At 49.2% G+C, this 21,635-nt stretch overlaps 1 protein-coding gene across 1 annotated transcript; it reads left to right on the plus strand.

The window, feature by feature from the left end:
• Positions 1–302: 302 nt before the first annotated feature.
• On the plus strand, positions 303–20,714 carry LOC135230695 (kazrin-like). Its single transcript, XM_064281323.1, has 5 exons — positions 303–1,017; positions 2,607–2,708; positions 4,094–4,260; positions 16,261–16,375; positions 18,505–20,714. The coding sequence occupies exons 1-5, from the start codon at positions 385–387 to the stop codon at positions 18,667–18,669; spliced, it is 1,182 nt and encodes a 393-aa protein (XP_064137393.1). The 5' UTR covers positions 303–384; the 3' UTR covers positions 18,670–20,714.
• The last annotated feature ends 921 nt before the right edge of the window (positions 20,715–21,635 follow it).

The raw sequence follows: 21,635 nt of genomic DNA on the forward strand, positions 1-21,635 counted from the left end.
TCCGGCGCACCGCACACTGCAGCGAACACTGCATGATGGCTGTTGTGTCACTTCAAATTTTAAAAAAAAGTTGCTGTGGAGTCAATTCTGACTCACAGCGGCCCCATGTGTGTCAGAGTAGAACCGTGCTCCATTAGGTGACGGATTTTTTAGAAGCAGATCGCCAGGCCTTTCTTACAGAGGTGCCTCTGGGTGGACTTGAACCTCCAACCTTTCGGTTAGCAGCCAAGTGCCTTAACCGGTTGTACCACCCAGGGACTCCAAATAGGAAGACAGAAGAGCAGCAGCAGGGGGAGGGGAGGTGCCAGCAACAGGAGCCAGTCTGGGGCTTTGCAGACTTCAGGGGTTCCAGAGAGGCCCCCATGGGAGTGACAGTGGGCCGAGATGGGGCAGGGTCCCCAGAGATGCTGCCCCACATGTTCCTTCTGCTCTCTGTCACTGTCCCTAGAGTCTATCTTGGTGTGTCTGAAGGTGTCTCATTCTCTTTCCTTTATCCTTTTTGTCTCTCTGTTGATCCCTTTCTGTTCTTCTGCCCCGCTCTGTCCCTCTTGGTATTTGCCTCTCCCTGTCTCTGTCTCTCCCCCATCCATCTCTCTCCTCATCTCTGCTCTTTCGTCTTCTCCCTCTCTCCACTCTATCCTCATTCTCACCTGTCTCTGGCTTTCTCTGTCTCCCTCTGTTTGTCTTTGTCTCATCTTTCTCTGTCTCTGCCCCATTCTGCCTGTTCCTCTTTCTGCCACCTTGCTCCATCCATCCCTCTCTCTGGCTGTGTCTCCCCTCACCAGCCTGTCCAAAGCCGCCGACCTGGACCATCACTGGGTGGCCAAGGCCTGGCTGAATGACATCGGCCTGTCCCAGTACTCACAGGCCTTCCAGAACCATCTAGTGGATGGGCGGATGCTAAACTCCCTAATGAAGAGGGACCTGGAGAAGCACCTGAACGTGTCGAAGAAGTTCCACCAGGTCAGCATCCTGCTGGGGATCGAGCTGCTGTACCAAGTGAACTTCAGCCGGGAGGTGAGGACCAGGATGCGGCAGGGAGGAGTGTGTGTGACACCTTCCACAGCCACCCTTCCCCTTCCGACATCCACTGTCTATGAATTCATCCATGTGTACATCTGTCCATCCATGCTCCACCCACCCACCCACCCTTCCTTCCTTCCTTCCTTCCTTCCTTCCTTCCTTCCTTCCTTCCTTCCTTCCTTCCTTCCATCCACTCATTCACCCATCCATCCATTCATCCATCTGTCTACTTGTCCACCCTTCCATTCATCCCTCCATCTATCCACCCATCCATCCATCCCTCTCTCCCTCTCTTCTTCCAGTACCCACTTATTGGGTACCTACCACAGGACAGGCCAGTCAGGGGAGATGGGGAAGAAGATGGATACAACCCTCCTCCTCTAGAACTCACTGCTTAGAGAGAACTGCAAAGACACTGGTGGCGACATGACCGTGGGAAATTGCCCCCATGAGCGAAGACAAGGGTCTCATCAAAACCCAGAGAAGAAGTTCTTGAGCCAGTCCAATGGACAGGGAGGGCTCCCCAGAGGGAGCGACGGCTAGATTAAGACCTCAAGGGGGAATCCCAGGGATCAATCCGTAGAAGGCAGGAGGGGAAAAGCAACTCAGCAGACAGAATAGCATGGGCCAAGGCCCAGAGGTCTGTGGCTCCAGAGGAGCTGAGTTCTGTGTGGCTGGGTTCAAGGCTGGGGGTAGTGAAAGGGGAGCTGGAGAGGCAGCCAGAGGCCTGTGGGTGCCCCCATGATTCTGAGCTCTCTGGGCACTTGCTTCAGCCCACCATGGCCTACCCAGCGATCTCGCCGAGTATTCCCCTGAGGGAGGGACCCTGGGTGCTGGGCCCTGTGGGCTGAGTCCAGGTGATTTTTTTCTAACAGTGAGGAACAGAGCACAAGCCATTAAGGGTCAAGAAGAGAGGGTGTCCAGTCCTCCACCCCCTTTTCAAGTGTTTTTTGAGCTCCTGCTAGGTCCACTCACTGCAGGGCCCTGGGTACAAGGAGGTAACAAGGCAGCCCAGTCCAATGAAGGAGACAGAGGGGAAAGTTATCACAGTGAAGTGCAGAAAGGGGTGCGGCCAGCTAGGGAACTGGTCAGGGCATACTGCAGGAGGCCAGGAGGCTGGTCCCCATGGAGGTTTGCAAAAGGGTGGCAGGCTGACCCCTGTCTGCAGGGCGCCGAGGGAGATGTTTTATACCAGGTGACACTCCCTGCCCCAAGAGGCCAGGCCGACCCCAGGAGCCCTGTCCCTCATAGTATCCCCTAACAAATATTCATAGAGCACCTGCCAGGTGAGCTGGGGGCAGGGGTACAGTGGACACAGGGGTACAGAACAGGGGGCTGCCATGGCTCACACCCCAGCCCCACACTCCTGGGCACAGGTGACTTTGCTTCAGACTCCCTTCACCCCAAGAAGCAGTGTCTTCTCTGCATTGCCCAGAAGGAAAGACTAATCCAGGGAGCGACATGGCTAGAGCAGATATAGATGGCCAGGCTGGGATGACTCCTTGTGCTGGCCACCTGAGGTCCCACATGTGACCTCTGTGTTGCTCCCTTGCCCCCCACTGACCTGTCTGTCTCCCCATAAGACCCTCCAGGAGCGCAGGGCCCGTTGCGAGACACAGAACATTGATCCCGTGGTCTGGACCAACCAGCGGGTACTCAAGTGGGTACGAGACATCGACCTGAAGGTGAGCAGGGATGGTGGGTGGGAGGGGGAACTCCCAGGCACATGCAAATAAAATGCAAATCTGTATGTAAATCCGTATCCTTGCTTGTGAACTGGGCACAGCAGCCCAGGCTGGCAGGAATGCTCTGGGTCCTGTCACTAAATAAGAGGCGACCATTTGCCCCCAGCAGTAGGACCTGCATGTACTGATGCTCTCCCTGTAGCAGAGGTGGGGAGTACTTAGCCAACCTCACTCTCATAAGCAAGGGTAGGGTAGAGGCCCAGAACCATCTTTTCATGCAACACATGTTTATGGGCTGTCCCCTGGAGGTCAGTGACTAATAGTCTTGGCTCTGCCCTCATAGCTCTAAAAGTATGTGGGGGTTCCCCCTCTGTATTAAATTAACTGACCTCCAAGAGAGTGAAACCCTTGCTTTAGGAGGTATATGTAACTGGCAGTCCTCTGAGGCTAGCAAGCCGGCCCTCTCAGGAAAACAGGGGGATCCTTTCAGGAGGCGGGGAGGTCTTCACAGGAAAACAAGCAGGGGACCTTCTCAGGCTAACGGAGGATGGTGGTCCTCTCAGGCTAACAGGAGGGTTCTCTCAGGAAAACAGGGAAACTCTCTCAGCCTAATGGGGGACCCTCTCAAGCTAACTGGGGACCATCTCAGAAAAACAAGGGAACCCTCTCAGGCCAGCAGGGGGACCCTTTCAGGCATGCAGGGAGACTGTCTCAGGCTAACTGGGACCCTCTCAGGCTAAATGGGGACCCTTTCAGGCTAACAGGGGTCCCTCTCAGGCTAACTGGGGATGCTCTTGGGTTAATCGGGACTGGGGACGCTCTCAGGCTAACAGGTGGACCCTCTCAGTCTAACACGGGATCCTTTGGGGCTAATTGGAACTGAGGACCTCTCAAGCTAACTGGGGGGCCCTCTCAGGCTAACTAGGGACCTCTCAGGCTAACTAGGGACCTCTCAGGCTAACTCGGACTGGGGACCCTCTCAGGCTAACTGGGGGACCCTCTCAGGCTAACTCGGGGTCCTTTGGGGCTAATTGGAACTGGGAACCTCTCAAGCTAACTGGGGAACCCTTTCGGGCTAACTGGGGACCCCCTTAGGCTAACTGAGACTGGGGACCCTCTCAGGCTAACTAGCACTGGGGACCCTCTCAGGCTAACTAGGACTGGGGACCCTCTCAGGCTAACAAGGACTGGGGACCCTCTCAGGTTAACTGGGGACCTTCTCAGGCTAACTGGGACTGGGGACCCTTTCAGGCTAACAGGGGACCCTCTCAGGCTAACAGGGGACCCTCTCAGGCTAACAGGGGACCCTCTCAGGCTAACAGGGGACCCTCTCAGGCTAACAGGGGACCCTCTCAGGCTAACTGAACTCATGCCTTTGCGCTCAGGAGTATGCGGACAACCTGATGAATAGCGGCGTCCACGGTGCGGTGCTGGTGCTGGAACCCACATTCAATGCTGAGGCCATGGCCACCGCCCTGGGCATCCCCAGTGGGAAGCACATCCTCCGGAGACACCTAGCAGAGGAAATGAGTGCCATCTTCCACCCAGCCAAGTGAGTGTCCTCTGGGGTGCCGGCCCGGTGGGGTGTAGATAAAGGGCATGGACTCTGGAAGTAGACTGTCCTGGCTCCCTATCCTGGCTCCATCACTTACCATATCCTGCTTGTTCCTCGCAACAATGTGGTCCCTTTTGCAGATTAGGAAACTGAGGCCCAGAGAAGCAAAGTGCTTAAGCCTGAAGGTCCTAAGACTAGAAAAAGGTGGAGAAACAGTGAGGTCCTGAATAACGTTAAATGTGAAAACACCCGGGCATTTCTAGAACAGAGAACGAACAGGTCACATGTAAGGAAAGGCCATGTGAACTGGGTAGAATATGCAATGGCATAAGAGGTTGAGATGGTCATTTCAGATAGAGGTAGCTGGGAATAAAGGTTTGGAGGCAGGAATGAGTATATTAATGGTTCTTAAGACCCAGGTGAATAGACTTTGTCAGCCCACCTGCCCCAGACTCCTCATCTGAAAAGCAATCAGAGAATTGACACCTAGAAGAATAAATAAACTAGACCCTTCCCAGTGGAGTCTCTCCTTAAAATGATTTCATGTAGGGCCATAGCTGTTAGTGGCTGTAGAATTGATTCTGACTCGTGGCGACCCCATCTGTGCAGAGTAGAACTGCTCCATAGGGTTTTCAAGACTGTGAAAGACTTTCAGAAGCAGGTCGTCTGGCCTGTCTTTCAAGGCACCTCTGGGTACGTTCAAATCGCCAACGTTTTGGCTAGTAGTCAAGGGCTTAATCATTTGCACCACCCAAAGACAACCATACTGGTATTAAGAAATTAGATAATTCACATAGTAGTGATCAAGAAATGATCAGCATTTAGGGTTAGGTAACCGTTTATTGATAACTTTTTATGTTCACTATCTAATTACATTCTCCTGACAATCCCAGAGATCATATCACTATTCCTTCTTTATAGATGGAGAAACTTGTTTGAAGTGGCCAAGGTACTTGCCCAAGGTCACACAGTTAGTAAGTGTTAGAGCTCAGATTTGTGTCTTATCCTACCATGCTGTATTACATTGACTGATTTTCATATGTTGAACCGACCTTGCATTCCTGGGAGAAATACCACTTGGTCATGGTGCATAATCCTTTTCATATGTTGTGGAGTTGGTTTTCCTAGTATTTTCTTCAGAATTTTTCTATCTACGTTTATAGGGTATATGGGTCTGTAGTTTTCATGTGATGTCTTTGATTTTTGTGTTAGGGTACTATTGACCTCATAGAATGAGTTGGAAACTGTTCCCTTCTCTTGTATTTTTTGGAAGTTTGTGAAGGATTGGTGTTAATTCTTCTTTAAACATTTGGTAGGATTCAGCAGTGAAGCCATCTAATCCTGGAATTTTCTTTGTGAGAAGTTTTTTGGCTACTAATTCAATCTCTTTACTTATTATAGGTCTATTCGATGTTCTATTTCTTCTTGAGTCAGTCTTGATAGTCTGTATCTTTCTAGGAATTTGTCCGTTTCATCTGGTTAGCTAATCTATTGGAATCCCTGAGTGGTGTAAATGGTTGAGTGCTCAACTACTAGCCTGAAGGTTGGTGGCCTGGTGATCTGCTCCTGAAAGTTCACGGCCATTGAAAACCCTGTGGAGCAGTTCTACTCTGCACACGTGGGGTCACCATGAATCAGAATTGACTCCACGGCAACTAACAACCACAACAGCTAATTTGTTGGCATATAATTATTTGTGGTATTTTCCTTAAAATCTTTTTTTTTTGTAAGGTGAGCCAAGTTTCCTCTTTCATTTCTGATCGTAGTAATTTGACTCTTTGCTCTTTTTTTCTTGGTCAGTCTAGCTAAAGATTTGTCAGTTTTGTTGCCAGGACCCAGATTGGAACCTAGGCTCTCTAACTCAAGCCTGGGTGTTGAGCCATCAAACCCCATGGGGTCTTAGGGAACAGCTGGACCACACTCCACCTTATGCAGGAGAAACTGAGGCTTGGGAGAAAACTGTGCAGGACTCAGGTGTTCAGAACTTTCTTTTCCCATTGGCAGGCCAATACCCAAGTGCAGCAGAATCACTGGGTCACCGGGGTCCCCGTAATATGTAGACTCCCTGATCTACCACAGACCTATGATCAGTATCTTCTGGCAGAGTCCAGGAATTTTCATTTTTAGCATTTCTGGGTTGTTCTTATGGGACAAAAGTTGGACAAGAACTCTGTTCTATGAGCCATAAATCAACCGGAGCAGGGAAAAGGCTTTTCTCAGCATTGTCCACGTCCCCCCAGAGCCACAGGATTTGTAACAGGCTTAAAATACTCTGAGCCCTGGGAGAGTAGCTCTAGCTAAACATTAGCAGGCATTGGTGTGTCTGATTAAACCCTTGACCCCCCATGAAGTCACAGGTCTGCTAAGGACTGCCTGGGACTAGTGGGTGAATACAGGAAAAAGTTATGGGAGAGGGACAAATAGGTTGAGTTTTATAGGGGGAGTTAAGGACTCCTTTGAGAATTTGATGAAAGTAATGGACCTGTTGATAACAGAGGGAAATGGACTTGGTCGTTCCCCTGGTTACATATGAGGAAACTGAGGCTGGTCAGCCAGGGAATTGCAGGCAGTGTCAGTCGCAGACACCAAGTTCAACTCCCTGTTCTCACCTTTTCCCATGATGCTGGGCGTGTCGGCACAAGACTCATGAGTCAACATCCCCACGTGGGATTCTGGAACTTTGCAGGTCCTTTGCTGAGATTCTGCCATGGGTCAGGGGAACAGTCTTTGGCTATCTGGAGGGAGACAGACCTCCATGGGTTCCTAAGGATTTTTTGAGGCCATCCCTGACAGTTCAAGAGTTCGTAGTTAAGTAAAATGCCAGGGAAGGTGCTGATCCCCAGGCATGTGGTGAGATACTTGGGAAGGTCTGACGGGTTTATATTAACCAAGATCTTTGGACGTTGGCCCAGGACATCTCCGTGGTGATCCAAGCAGTGAAGCCGTCCTACCTGATGCCCTATAGCTCCCTCTCCTTCTCTGTTGCTGCCTTCAGCTTTCTGGAAAGACTTTGGGGCAAGTCTTTCCAGAATGTTTCTTTATTGGGTAGAAAGATTCTGGTTTAAAAAACATCCTTAGCCATTGAGATAGATGTTGTTGTAGTTAGCTGCTGCCGAGTCAACCCTCGACTCATGGTGGCTCCACGCACAGGTGAACAAAATGCTGCCCAGTCTTGTGCCATCCCCATGATCAGTTGCAGATCAGACTATTTTGATCCATAGGGTTTTCACTGGCCGATTTTTGGAAGTAGATTGTCAGGCCTTTTTTCCTAGTTTGTCTTAGTCTGGGAGCTCTTCTGAAACCTATTCAGCATCGTAGCAACATGCAGACCTCCACTGACAGACGGGTGGTGGCTACGCATGAGGTATGTTGGCTGGGAATTGAGCCTGGGTCTCCCACATGGAAGGCAAGGATTTTACCACTGAGCCACATATGAGAGGTTAACCCAATCCCAGACTGAATCCTGGACTGGGTGGACCATAGTGATATAGAAGCATAATTTATCATCAACACAGTGCCACCCATCCCATATTTTACTTGATCCTTCCACCCCTATGAGGGATGCTGAGTGAATAGGATTTTTGCCCACATGTTAAGGATAAAAAAATGAGGTGTCAGAGAGGTGCTGTGATTTGCCGAAGACAAGAGAGGAGTTGGTGGCAGCTCTGGCATCTGCCAGCAAGGACTCCTTGTCCAACAACTTCCCTCCATGCTAGGTGGCCTCAGTAGATATGACCCCTGAGGTCCTATGATCACTTAAAGAAGAGGGAAGGGAAATAGTTGGCTGGAAGCATCTTGGGAGACTATATTGTTCTTGTTAGTTGCTGTCCACTTGTCTCCAACTCATGGTGACCCCATGTACAACAAAATAAAATGTTGCCTAGTCCTATACCATCTTCCTGATCATCAGTATGTTTGAGTCCATTGTTACAACTTCGGTGTCAGTCCATCTCATTGAAGGTTTCCCTCCTTTCCATTAGCCCTCTACTTTACCAATCATGATGTCCTTTTGACTGTAGTCACAATGTATTATGCCCCATGGCCAGGCCGTCAGGGGACAACCAGGAGAGGCACATTCATCAAGATTTTATAGGTCAAAATATGATACCATCTTCTCTAGCCTCCTCCCATCACCATGACAATACACCTGACCCAGGGCCAAGGAGGTGGTTTCTGACATTGTCTCAAGGTACCTGCTTTGACATGCACTGACTTCCTGCACCTCCGGCCCAGGGCCAACTCTGTGTCATTCTGGGACTGTGCATTGAAGATCCCAGGAAATAAAACCCAGCAGACAGAAAGGATGCAGGGAGTAGCAGGGGTGCCCCCAAAGGCTTTCTCTGGGTCATCAGAGAAGCCAGAAGAAAAGTCTGTATGAAAATGCTCGACCATTCCCATGTCTCCTGCCTTTAGGAAGGTATGTCTTGTCTCTAACAGAGAGTCGGGGACAGGGCAGATTCCACCTTCTGTTCACTCGTTTCTGCTTGAATATTCAGCCTGCCTAGGGCTCCCTTTAGGCTCTGATGCATCAGACAAATTTCACAACCTCACCTGTTAATATTCCTCCACTACTCTGCCTTCATGACCCAAAGCCCCAAAGTGCTCGATTTCGTTTCAAAGAATGGCACCCCCCTCTCTTCCCTCTTGCTTCTCTCCCCAGAGGCGGCTATAAGGTGGGGTCGCAGGCCCAGGGTCTATCACTCCAGTCACTTCCTGGAGGCAGGTACTGGGACACCCTTTTTACAGACATGGGAACTGAGATACAGCAAGATTGTGTATGTTGCCTGGGGCTGTAAACTGATAGCTACCTAATGGGGCTGGGATTCAAACCACCACACCTTGCTGCTTCCCTGAAAGACAGGGTGAATGGCCTAAACTATGGGGAAACTGGTGTTAAGCAATGGCCTTGTCTCCCTAGGCCTCTCCCAGGGTACTTACAAGCTTCCATGCTCAGGCTCAACTGCACTAATGGGAGAGTCAACGACCTCCCTTCCCCTCCCCTCCCCTCTGCCTCCCCTCCTCTCCTCTCCTCTCCTCCCCTCCCCTCCGTCTTCCCTCCCCTCCTTCTTCCCTCCTCTCCTCTCCTCCCCTCTCCTCCTTCTTCCGTCCTCGTCCTCTCCTCCCCTCTTCTTCCCTCCCTTCCCTCCCCTCCCTCCTCCCCTCTCTCCCCCTCCCCTCCCCTCCCTTCCCTCTCTCCTCTCCTCCCCTCTTTTATCTACTCTTTCTCCTCCGCTCCCCTCTTCTCTTTCTTCTCTCTCTCTCTCTCTCTTTCCCTCCTTTCCTCCCTCCCTGTCTCTTTTCTCCTTTCTGAAATGGGCCCAGTACTGGTGGGAACAGTCCTTTCTTCCTGAGGCCCTAGAATGCCCAGGAATGGAGGGCAATTTTCCTGTTTTGTCCTTCATCCCCTATGCTGGCAAGGGCTGATGAGAGAGCTTTGGACAGAGTGAATGTGAGTGGGGCGGACTGGCCTCCTCAGGGAACAGAACCATGGCTTGTCTTCTGAGGAACCAGCCTTGCAGCTGGACCATCAGGGTCTGAGGTGCCTGGGTCCACAGCTGAGTTCAATTTCCTTGAAGTTTCATCAGAATTGTCCACTTCCAGAACTTTCTCAGCCCTACTCACTGACCATAGGTGCTTCTCACTCAGCAAAGGCCTCATTAAACTCTTGTTCAGCCCCTGCACATGTGCCCCGTTCCCAAAACCCTGATATCCTTCATGGGCACACAGACAGCGTTTTCTGAGCAAGCAGGTTCCATGTACTCAGCAGAGGACTCGCTGTCCTGGCTTACGGCCGCCCCTTTGGAGGTCATTGGCTGTAGAGCTGGAGGGGAACTGTGAGATGTCCTAACCAGGATGACTCCTTCTTGTAAATACAAGGAAGCTGAGGTCCAGAGAGATGGTGCAGGTTCACCCAGGGAGCCAGAGGCAGAACTGGAACCCAGGTCTCGGCACTCCTAGTTAGAAGTTCTTTCTGGGACTGGCATTTCCCTCCCCAAAGGTCTGGGCCAGGGCAGTGCTCTCCTTCTGCTTTAAAAGCCGCTTCAACGTTTATTAAGCACCTACTATGTATCAGGCACTTGAGTGATACATGGTCTTGGCCGTCATGTACCTTACAGAGAAAGGGAGAAGCCCTCAAAGGTGGAGGGTCTGGAGGAACAAGCTCAGGGCCTGCTTCAGGTCTGGGCTGCCCTATTTCCCCTTCTTCATGGGCTCTGAGGGGCTTTGCTTATTCAAGAAAGATTTTGACTCCCCAACTGGGTAAGAAATAGCTTAGTAGACTTCTAAGCAAGGAGGTAAGTCCCCAACCAGAATTCCTTCTGGCTCACTAGAACCAGACAACCTGAGTTCAAATTCCAGCAGCACCAATTCCTGGCTGTGTGTCCTGGGACAAGGTACTTAACCTTTCTAAAGCACACTTTCCTTATCTGCAAAGTGGGGATAACAGTTGGTATCTACGGTGAAGGGTTGTTGGGAAGATGAGATGAAATAATGCATAAAGCATTGGCAAAGGAAATGGTGCATCGTAAGCCACCTAATTAAATATTATTCTAAACCCACCACTCCCACCACCGCTGCTGCCTCCCATTCCTCCTCCACAGGTAATGACTGGTTGTGGGTTCAAATCCTGGCTCTGCTGCTTTCTAGCTGTGTTGAACATGAGCAAGTGTTTTCACCTCTCTGAGCCTCAGTTTTTTCATCTGTAATGTGGGAATACGATTCTTACCTACCTGGCAGCTTTGTTACAAAGATTCAATGGGAAAAATGTATGCAACATGCCTGACACATAAATGCCTGGAATAACTGATGGTTCCTGTCCCCTGCCATCTTACGATAACCGCAGCATCTCTGTGAAGCAAACAACTTCCTCTCAAATGTCTGGGTTACATGGGTGTCCCTTCCTGTCAATTGGCCCCAGCTTTCTCCTTAGCATTTCAATGAGGAAAAGCAGTTCCATTATGAACTGGAATAGACTTGACCCTCACTCGTATGTAATAAGAGGACCTTGTCACCTCTCCTACCTGCTCAGCTGGCAGGTTTCACAAGCCTGTGTCCAGAGACCCAAGCAATGGGCAATGGGGAATATTCTCCTGCCACTTAGCAGGTCGCCCGAGCAGGGTGTTAGGGCACATTGAGATTTTCAGGCACCACCTAAAAGGAGGTGTTTTTATACTCTTCCGTCCCATCCCAGCCTGCTCCCCTAATCAGTGAAATGTGAAATGTGAGCCCCAGAGTCCAGGCGCTGGGTCTGTGTCGTGCCCTGTGTCTCGGTCCTGTGGGCACAGCAAGGCCTTGGGGGTTGGTATACCGACTCTGCCACCATCGCCTGTGTGGTTTTAGGCAAGACACTTCCTCTCTCTGAGCCCCAGTTCCCTCCACTTGTACTGGGGGTGATCACTCCTCCCTCCTAGGATTCAATGAGCTCACGTGATAAAGGGCCGGCTTGCCTGGCACATGGTAGGTGGCCAGGTAAAACTCTTTCTGTCTCCACTGAGTACGTGGTCACCAAAGCATCTTGCTCATCACGGGCCTCATAAACCCTTGATTGATTGCATGAATCTCTACCCTCAGGCCAGCCCCGCTGACAAAGGCCAATTCACACCCCATCATCCTTCCTGCACTGTGGTGCCTGTTCAGTGCCAGGATGCCCGATGCTGATGTGGAAAATCCCACTGAGGTGTCCCTTTCTCCAAACCTTTCCCCCATTGACTCTTATCCTTCCAATTACTCCACATAAAAAGGAATGAAGTCCTGTTGCCTGACACTACATGGATGGACCTAGAAAACATCATGCTGATGCGAAATCAGTCAGACACCAAAGGACAAATTCCGTATGCTCTCATTTACATGAAATAAGCAAATATATAGAAACCAAAGCTTTTGTGGTTACCAGGGGTGGGAGAGAGAGGAAAAAGGGGAGTTTTTCTTAGGGGGCATTGAGTTTATGTTAATGGTGGTGGAATAATTTGGAAAAGGATAGCAAGAATGGTTGCTCAATATGAAAAATGTAACCCATGTCAATGAATCATGCATGCAGAGACTATTGAATTGGCAATTTTTTTCATGTATACTTTCACCACGATAAAGGAAAAAAAAAAAAAAACACTTGTCTTTCCAGTGTTCCATTTTCTGAAGGTCTAAGTGACTAGAAATGTTTAATAAGCCAATTCAAGTCTGCAGTGACCGCAGTGTGGTGTTTGGCTTATTCACTAAGCCCTTTGTATTTGCATTGTTGCTGTTGTTGTTAGTCGCCGTTGTGTTGATTCCAACTCATGGCAACCCCACGTGTGCAGAATAGAACTTCTCCATAGGGTTTTCAAGGCTGTGACCTTTCAGAGGCAGATCACCAGGCCTGTCTTCTGAGGGGCCTCTGGGTGGGTTGGAACCACCAAGTTTTCAACTGGTAGTCAAGCACTTAACTATGTGCAACACCCAAGGACTCCTTGGTTTGTATAGGTTCCTTCAGTATGTCAATGTAAAGGAGAAACTGATGGTGGAATTTTAACCCCTGTGGAAAAAACAAGATGTTTTAGCATAATGGTGGTGAGGGTCATCTCCCTGTACCCCTCTGATCACACCCCACACAGGCAGCCACTTTCTGTTCGAAGGATAGCTTGTTAAGATCAAAGCTTGCTAAGACCATGAGGCTCCATTGGACAGATGAGGAAACTGAGGCCCAGCAATGTAATCAAGTACCCAGAGCTAGTGAATGGTTGAGCAGGGACTCAGACCAGGTCTGTCTCCCTCAGAGCCTGTGTTCATTACATTAAGATACAATAGGAATCAATCTTCATATGCCAGCCGCTTCTCAGCGCTTTGTATGTATCATCTAATTTAATCCTCACAACCCCGTATAAGAGAGGTGCTGCTATTAACCCTACTTCTCAGAGCACACTTCCCAGGTGTGCTACCAAGTTCATCTGCCCAAGTGGTGGAGCCAGGTCACTGATGCCCATCCTTTCAGCCACTGCCCTATGCTGAGCTCCAAGATGGGAAGAGTGGGGCCTAAATGTTGATTCTAGAGACCCGAATTCAAGTTCCCTCCTTGCCACCCAATGTCTTATGCATCCTTGGATGAGACACACAGCCTCTCTGGACTTCTGTCTCTTCTTCTGTGAAAATAAGGGGCCCTGGGGCTCTGCCAAGATCACTTGACCACTAATGTTCATGAGTCAGGGGAATTAGTACCTTTCTACGTAAGAGCGCAAACCAAGCTGGCTACATGAGGTTAGATTTTCATGGCTTCTGCGATTAGAACTGCTTCCCCACTAGACCCAGGGAATTTCGTCTCTGGGTGGGCAAAGAAAGGGCTGATGTTAATGAAACCTTGCTTCCTGACCCACTGCAGAGCATAAGCCCATTGTGACGTGCAAGGCCTGGCAGCCATGGTGTGAGGACCTAGCCCTGTGGTTGGCCGATGCTGTCCTCTGAATACCTCCCCTCTGTTCCTTGAACTTTCCCAGCAAAACTTGCCCCAGAAAAGCAGAGTCTCACTGAGGCAGCTTAGAAGATGCTAGAAAGTTCATTTCTCTTAACAAGCCCCTGTCTGTGGTGGCCCAAACCAAGGCTCACAGAGCTTCTGCAAAATCAACTCCTCACTGCCCACCAGCCAGGGCTAATTCCTCTTTCATATGTTTGAAATGTTAACATTAATTCTGATTATAACCATTTATTGAATGCCTACTAATCTTCAAAGGTCTGTAGGTGGCACAAATGGTTTTCTCTCGAGCACTACCCTAAAGGTTGGTGGTTCAAACCCACCCAGCAGCACTGTGGAAGAAAGGCCTGGCTATCTGCTTCCATAAACATCACACCCAAGAAAACGCTATGGAGCAGTTCTACTCTGTCACATGGGGTCACCATGAGTTGGAATCAACTTGACGGTGATGGGTTTGGTTTTTTTTGAACAATCTCCAAATCTCTTCTCATGAGCCCTCACAATAACCTTATGAGGCTGGGTCTATTGTGACCCCCATTTTGCAGGTTAAGAAACCAGCATTAAAGAAAAGAAGTGACTTGCTCAAGGTCACACAGCCAGGTAAGCAATAGAGCCAGGATTTCAACCCAGCCTGCTGACTAAAGCCCCCAGAAAGATTCTGATGCAGTAGCTTGGGTTTGGCGAGGGTTCAAAGAGGAGGTGCAGACAGCTGTCTGCCATAGTTTGGGCCAAGTTCTGGGGTCAAAGAAAGAGAGGCTGGAGCCCAAGGAAGACAGTGGTTTGCCCAAAAGAGAGAGAGAGAAGGTGGGAAGGCTGAAGTTCAGGACTCCTGGCTCTGGTCCAGGCTTCTTGCCCAAACTCCCTACTCCATACAGAGTCTTGTTTTGTTTTTTTTTTCAATCCGTAACACTGGTGTCCTAACACAGGGGTTGGCAAACTTCTGTAAAAGGCCAGATGGTAGATATTTTAGGATTTGAGGGCCATATGGTCTCTGTTGCAAGCACTCAACAGTGCCATTAGAGCAAGAAAGCAGCATAGACAACATGTAAACAAATGGGGGTGGCTGAGTTCCAATAAAACTTTATTTATAAAATTGATGACCTAGATTTGGCCTGCAGGTTGCAGTTTGCAAATTCCTATTCTTGCAGAGTGAGATACTGGTGTTTCAGTCGTAGCATTCTTACCTTCCATGCAGGAATCCCTGGTTCAATTCCTGGCCAACCCACCTCATGCACAGCCACCACCTGTCAGTGGAGGCTTACATGTTGCTATGATGCTGAACAGGTTTCAGTGGAGCTTCCAAACTCAGAGAGACTAGGAAGAAAGGCCTGGCAATCTACTTCTGAAAATCAGGCAGTGAACCCTATGGATCACGACAGCCTGATCTACAGCCAATCATGTGAATGGTGCAGGACCTGGCAGTGTTTTGTTCTGTTGTGCATGGGGTCACCATAAATTGGGGGCAACTTGACAGCAGCTAACAACAACATTCTAACAGAAGATTTTAATGCTTTTAATGGCGGTAATTACTAGAAGGGAGTAATGGTAGAAACTTCAGGCAAGAAGCCAGGTCTAGAGATACAGAGTTCAAACGCAGAGTGGAGAAAACTTCCCTGATGCTTCTTAAATCAAACCTAATTAGCCAAAATCTTGGGATTCTTCTATCAAGTCTTCGCTTTCCTGATAAGGTCTGCAGTATACTATAGGGTTAAGAGCAAGACTTGAGTCTCAGAGACTTGGGTTCATATCTTGGCTCTGCCACTCACCAACTACGTAATCTTGGGCAAACTGCTTAATATCTCAGTGTCTCCTTGTCGTCATCTGTAATACAGGGGTGGCAGTACAGGGAGTCCCCAGCTTACATCGGGGTTCCTTTCAGTGACTCTGCCGTAAGTTGGTTCTGATGTAAGTCAGATACCTCTTTTTTTTTTTTCCTTAGTTTTCATTGTTATTGCTGTTTATTATCAGTATCTTTATAAATCCAATCTTCGAACATCTGTGAGTGAACAGCTGAGAATGATAACATCAGCACATTACATGCTACAACGTTGTATGTAGTACATATTACTAACAATAAGATTTAAAAAAAAAAAGATGGTTGTAAGTGTAGTTTGTTATAACTCGAATATGTCGTAAGTCGGGGACTGCCTGTGCCTACCTTTCAGGGATGTTGTGAGGATTAAATGTATAAAGTGCCTAGCACAGTGATGGCACAATTACCAGCTTACCAGTTGCTGTTGAGTTGACTCCAACTCACGAAAATCCAGTGTATGTCAGGGTAGCACTGTGCTCCATGGGGTTTACAATGGCCGACTTTTTAGAAGCAGATTACCAGGCCTGTCTTCTGGGTGGGTCCAAACGGCCAACCTTCCAGCTAGTAGTCGAGCACTTAGCTGTTTGCACCACCCAGGGACTCCTGGCACATAGTACTAGGTACTCAGTAAATCTCAGCAGTTATGGCCGTTGTCACCAGTGGGACTGTGTGTGTGTGTGTGTGCATGTCTCTGGATGGCAGTGGCTAGCTGGCCTCCCGTGCTGACTCAAAACGGGTATCTCTGCAGCTCCGCAGGCATCCGGGAGGCTGAGCGCTTCAGAACACCCCCAGGGAGGGCCTCCAGCATCACCCGGGCGGGGAAGGAGGAGAACTGCAGTGCCATCAAGTACAAGGCTGGCAGGGTAAGTCACTCGGTTGCTTACCTGTGAGTCCTACACACCTATAAAGCTCTTTTTGTCCTCTGGGCCCAAGTTGCCCTCTCCCAATGCACCTCTGGGACTCCTGTGTTGGCCTGTGGAGGTAGGAGGATGGGCCAGGTCACAGGTGCAGCTAGGAGAGATGTCCTGGTAGCCACCTTCAAGGAACCTGCATGATGCCTAAGGCACAGTGCAAAGGTTTCCACAAGGCTTAGCATAGTGTATCTGGAAGTTCAGGTCTCACCTGCCCACATCAGAATCACCTGGGGCGGGAGGGGCGGGTGGCTTAATGTGCAGATTCTAGGCCTCCCTATATCTTTTGAAGCAGAAGGTCTCTGGGGTGAGGTGGAAGCCTACATACAACCTGCCCAGAGGGCACCAATGCACCACCCCCCCCCCCTTCTGAGAACCACCAACTTTGGTTTTGAACTCCAGCAATTTGATCAAAAGCAAAAGACGAGCCTCTCTGCCGATTCCAACAAAACAGTAGGAAAAGAGGTACAGTTTGAGCCTGACCACATCACAGCCTCCTAAATGGAAATGGGTAGACGGAGATGGCAGAACTGGGTACTCTCAAATTTCTTTCATGCGTTCAGCAAACATTGCTGGGGTTCTCACTGTGTCCAGGCACCTAGGAATGAGGATGAGGGTATAAACATGAATAGATTACCACCCTTACCCTTAAGTTGCTTTCAGGGGGGCAATATTACCCCCAAAGGGGTGAAAACTTTTCAGGAGAGGAGCAAAAAAAACCTTACTCTCTATACACATAAAGCATAGATATACTTATGTACATAAACAGATACGCAGTATATCTGCGGTACTAAAATTTCACGGTGGAGCGTGACCGGGGGACGATTGTTTAAAAAGGCCCCTTTACCAGTTACTGTCAAGCTGATTCCAACTGATGGCAGCCCCGTGAGTGTCAGAGTAGAATTGTGCTCCATGGGGTTTTCAGTGGCTGAATTATGGGAAATAGGTCACCAAGCCTTTTTTTCAGGGCACCTCTGAGTGGATTCAAGCCATCAACCTTTTGGTTAGCAGCCAAGCGTGTTAACCATTGGTACCACCAGGGACTCCCTCCTCAAAAAAAAAAAAAAAAAGGTTGAGAAAAACTGGTCTAGAAAGAAAAGCAGCCGAGTAAATAAATAATTTTAAAGCACTTTCATGGCTATGATAGTAGAGACACGTTCAAAACAGGAGGTCAATATTTATTGAGGACCTACTGTGTGCAATAATAGTCACTGCTATTCATTGAGTACCTACTCTGTGCCAGCCCCTCGTTTTGCGCTTCTCACATCTGATTTCTGCACTTTATTACAACTCCTGGAGGTAGGAATTACTATTTCTATTTTGCAGCAGAGAAAACTGAGAAATACGGTGACTTGTCCCAGGTCACACAGCTAGGAAGTGGCAGAGCAGGGATCCAAACCCAGGTCTGTGGGTCTCCAAAACCCACCTTCTTTCTGACACTCCAGGCAGCACTAGAATATAGTTCTTTTTGACTTGGCAATGCAGTCAGATCTCATGCCCATACTTGGATGTTCTCACATCCCCTCCTTTGTGGCTGTTCTCTACTCTCCTCCAGCCAAAGAGGAAGTGAGGAGACTTTCATGGATAATAAGACTGACTACATTTGTCCTTAGAGTCTCTGGGTGGCACAAACAGTTAAGCACTCGGCTACTAACCAAGAGGTTGGTGGTTTGAATTCACCTAGAGGCACATTGGAAGAAGGGCCTGGTCATCAACTTCTGAAAGGCCACAGCCATAAAAACCACATGGAGCACAGTTCTACTCTGAAGCACATGGGGTTGCCATGAGTTGGAATCAACTCAACAACAACTGGCAAATGTTTGTCCTCACCGTTGGTACCTAACTGATACCTCCCAGTTGGGAACACAAAGCTCTCTCCTAACATTAACTCACAAAGTCCTCTCATTATCCCTGAGCAGTAGAGTATTATTACTACTAGGAGGAGCACAGAGGGGTTAAATGAGCTACTTAAGGCCACACAGCAAGTTTGTGTAGAATTGGGAACCCCAAGTTTCCCAGATCTGAAAACATCCCATTGTTTCTCTTTTTCCAATCTTTTGGTTTTATTCCTCTCTTCTCAGCTGCCCCTGGGGAAGATAGGAAGGGGCTTCAGCAGCAAAGACCCCGATTTTCACGATGACTATGGCTCTCTTCAAAATGAAGACTGTGGAGACGATGACCTCCAAAGCAGGCCAGAGCAGTGCCGTCTGGAAGGCTACAACAGCCTGGAGGTCACTAACGTGTAAGGGACTGATGGCTCCACCTAACCCAATGCTGGAGACCCAAAGAGGAAGGAGGCCAGACGGCTTCAGATGCCATCTCCACTGTACATATCAACCGTGGGCAGCAGCACCTTCCTCCAAGCTAAGGATGCTCCTCACCTCCTGGGCAGAATACCAACAGATGACTGCGATTTCAGGTGGGAACACCAAGAAGAGAGATGACACCAGCCTGCCTGTCTTGGGTGAGCCATGGACTTTCCTGCTCAATGAAAGGAGACTGGACCTGTCTTAGTGCCCAGACTCTCCTTCATCCAGTATGTGCAGACTCAACCTCAGAGCAACTGTCAGCCACTGAGCAGTCTACATGGTCCCCTGATCTTTGCACTGAGCTGCCAAGCTGGAAAGAGGCCCACAGCTTTCCAAAACACCCACCCAGGAAAAGCAGCAGGGTCTCCAACCAGACACTCCAGAACCCAGTCTCGACAGTGCTAGGAGCAAGCAGAGTGAAGGCTGACCAGTCAACAGGGCTATTCTTCCAGCAACAAGTATTGCTCTTGCTGAGATATCAGGCTGAAGGGGGTCTCAGCTCTAGCATCTCTGTCTCCTCATGACTGAGAACTTGGTCTCCGACTTGGATCACTGAATCTTTCTCAGGAGGATGCAGAATGGGGCTGGTCATTCCTTTCCACTCAAAAAGTCCTATATCACATGGCAGGACATGTTGAAGAGCTGTTTGACCCTCTGGGCTACAGGAGTGGCTACACTGGGTGGGAACAGGTGAGAGGTCCTTGCAAGGATGGGGCTTAACATCAACATTCCCAGGAAGTAGACGAAGGATATCGTGATGACCCTCAAGGACTGGAGTTGACTGAGTTCGGTTAGTGTCAATCCCACCAAGCATGGCAATGAGTTTGGGATTTGTGGTGGGGAAATGTGTGCCATCGTGGAACAAATGAACCCATGTTGTGATGTCTCCAACACCCGAAACATAGGTTGTGCTTATCAATACCTTCACTGAGGCACAAATCCCACAAAGCAGCCATTAAGGTGATGGTGGAGAGAATCCCAGGTTCTTTTCTTGACTCCATCACTGTTTTGCTGTGCAGCTTCTCCCCAGTGGCTTCACCTCTCTGTGCCTCAATGTGTTCATCTATAATACTTCTGATTCCCTCTTTTCCTGTCAAGGATATTGGGATGATTAACACTTGCTAATGTCTGTAACACACATCGTAACCTCAGGAGACAGGTGGGAAGTTGTAGGGTGGGAATGAAGTATATCTAATTTCTCATTTCCAAACACAGAACTAATGTTGAACTAGTTCTCTCCATTGGTTGAAGCAATGTGCAAAAGGAGGACAAGCAATGTTTAATTTCAGACTCTTCAAGAGCCCCCAACTGCTGTCAACAACAACAACAAAAAGGACTCGCATGTGTAGAAGCCTAGAAAACCAATTGACTGGGGTTTTCAAGCTTGGCTTCGTTGACCAGATGACTTTGCTGAGTGATGATTAGGGAAGGACACAGTGTGTTGGGATTCTACCTGCACATCAGTCATCAAACCAAACCTTGTCTTGAACCAAAATGCTCTGCTTCTGCTGAAGCCATTTGCACCAGGAGTCAATGAGAGGTTTGGATTTCCAAGGTTCGCAGCAGGTCTTAGCCTCCAAGAACGGTCAAAGCACCTGTTCTTCAACCCAACAAATTGTTGTCCTTCATGGGAAATGCATAAGCCAAGTTCAAATTCACAAACTTGAGAATTAGCCCTCCCTAATGCTGAAGACCAGTTTTTGCCCTAACCTTAGCATAAGCACAGCCATTCTTACTACTGAAGCCAAACGCCCAGGTGGTGGACAGGTGTTCGTCTCCTTTTTTGACTAAATGTTGGGCCTCCACGGGACCCATTTCTGATTCCAGGCCCTGAGAGCCAGTCTCTGGCATGTGGCCGAGCTTTGTTTAGGTTTCAACCCAGTGTCTTGATGCCCCTACGCCACACACAGAGGATCCTGAAGTTCTAGTGCCCACAGCTCAGAGACAAGAGGTGAAGGCTCCCTCTCATCTGATTCCACAGGTCACTCCCGAGCCAGTGTCTAGGCTGAGTAATGAGGGACTCCAGAGTTTGCCTTCTGGGGGGCAGCAAAGGCAGGTGCCCAGGCAGACAGTGATTCCTGCAGGGTGAGCACGGTTGGCAGAGGGGGCCTGAATGCAGATCTGATTATGTGAAAGCAGCTTTCACCCCAGTTGTCAAAATGAAGCTTGTATTATAGCCAGACCCAGTCCCTTTGTGGAGGAGATAGGCAAGTGGACAATTGAGGTGTCACTGGCAGAGATGGTATTGTCCCCAAAATTCACAGCAATAGACCAGAAGGCCTGGGGCAACGTGGGCAACCTCGAATGCATCTTCTGGTCCAAATTATGCTATAACAGCACTTGCTTTCATACCGGACGCTTCCATACCCCTGGCAGCCAGGCAAGCGTTTGGAGCTGGTTTTTCAACAGGAGGATGGGTTGACTGATAAACGAACAGCCCCTCCTGGAGTCCAGTCAGGTGAGCTTTGTGTTCTGGAATAACCCTAATGTCAACTCTGCTTCAAGGATGGGCGAGGAGAGCAGGCAAGAGGAAGACTTGGCATAGAGATCCCGGTGGCCAATTGGCAAAGCCAGGCGGAGGGGCCACCTACAGGACCCTGACCTATCACGTCCTGTCCAAGTGGCCCAAGTTGTGGTCCTGGTCCTCAAAGGGTGACATGGCACTGGGCTTGGGGACGATACAAATGTGCTTCTTTGCAAGGTATTGCCACCTGTGCCCATGGGTGATGTTCCCTTAAAAAGGGGAGTTGGTGCCAGGGGCTGGGGAGAATCAGGGTAGGGACCAAAGAGCCAGTTGTCGTCAGGTTAAGTCCACTCTAACTCATGGCGACCCCATGTGTGTCAGAGTAGCACTGTGCTCCACAGGGTTTTCAATGGCTGGTTTTTCAGAAGTAGATTGCCAG

This window comes from Loxodonta africana, chromosome 3, assembly GCF_030014295.1.
Source record: "Loxodonta africana isolate mLoxAfr1 chromosome 3, mLoxAfr1.hap2, whole genome shotgun sequence".
Taxonomy (NCBI): Eukaryota; Metazoa; Chordata; class Mammalia; order Proboscidea; family Elephantidae; genus Loxodonta; species Loxodonta africana.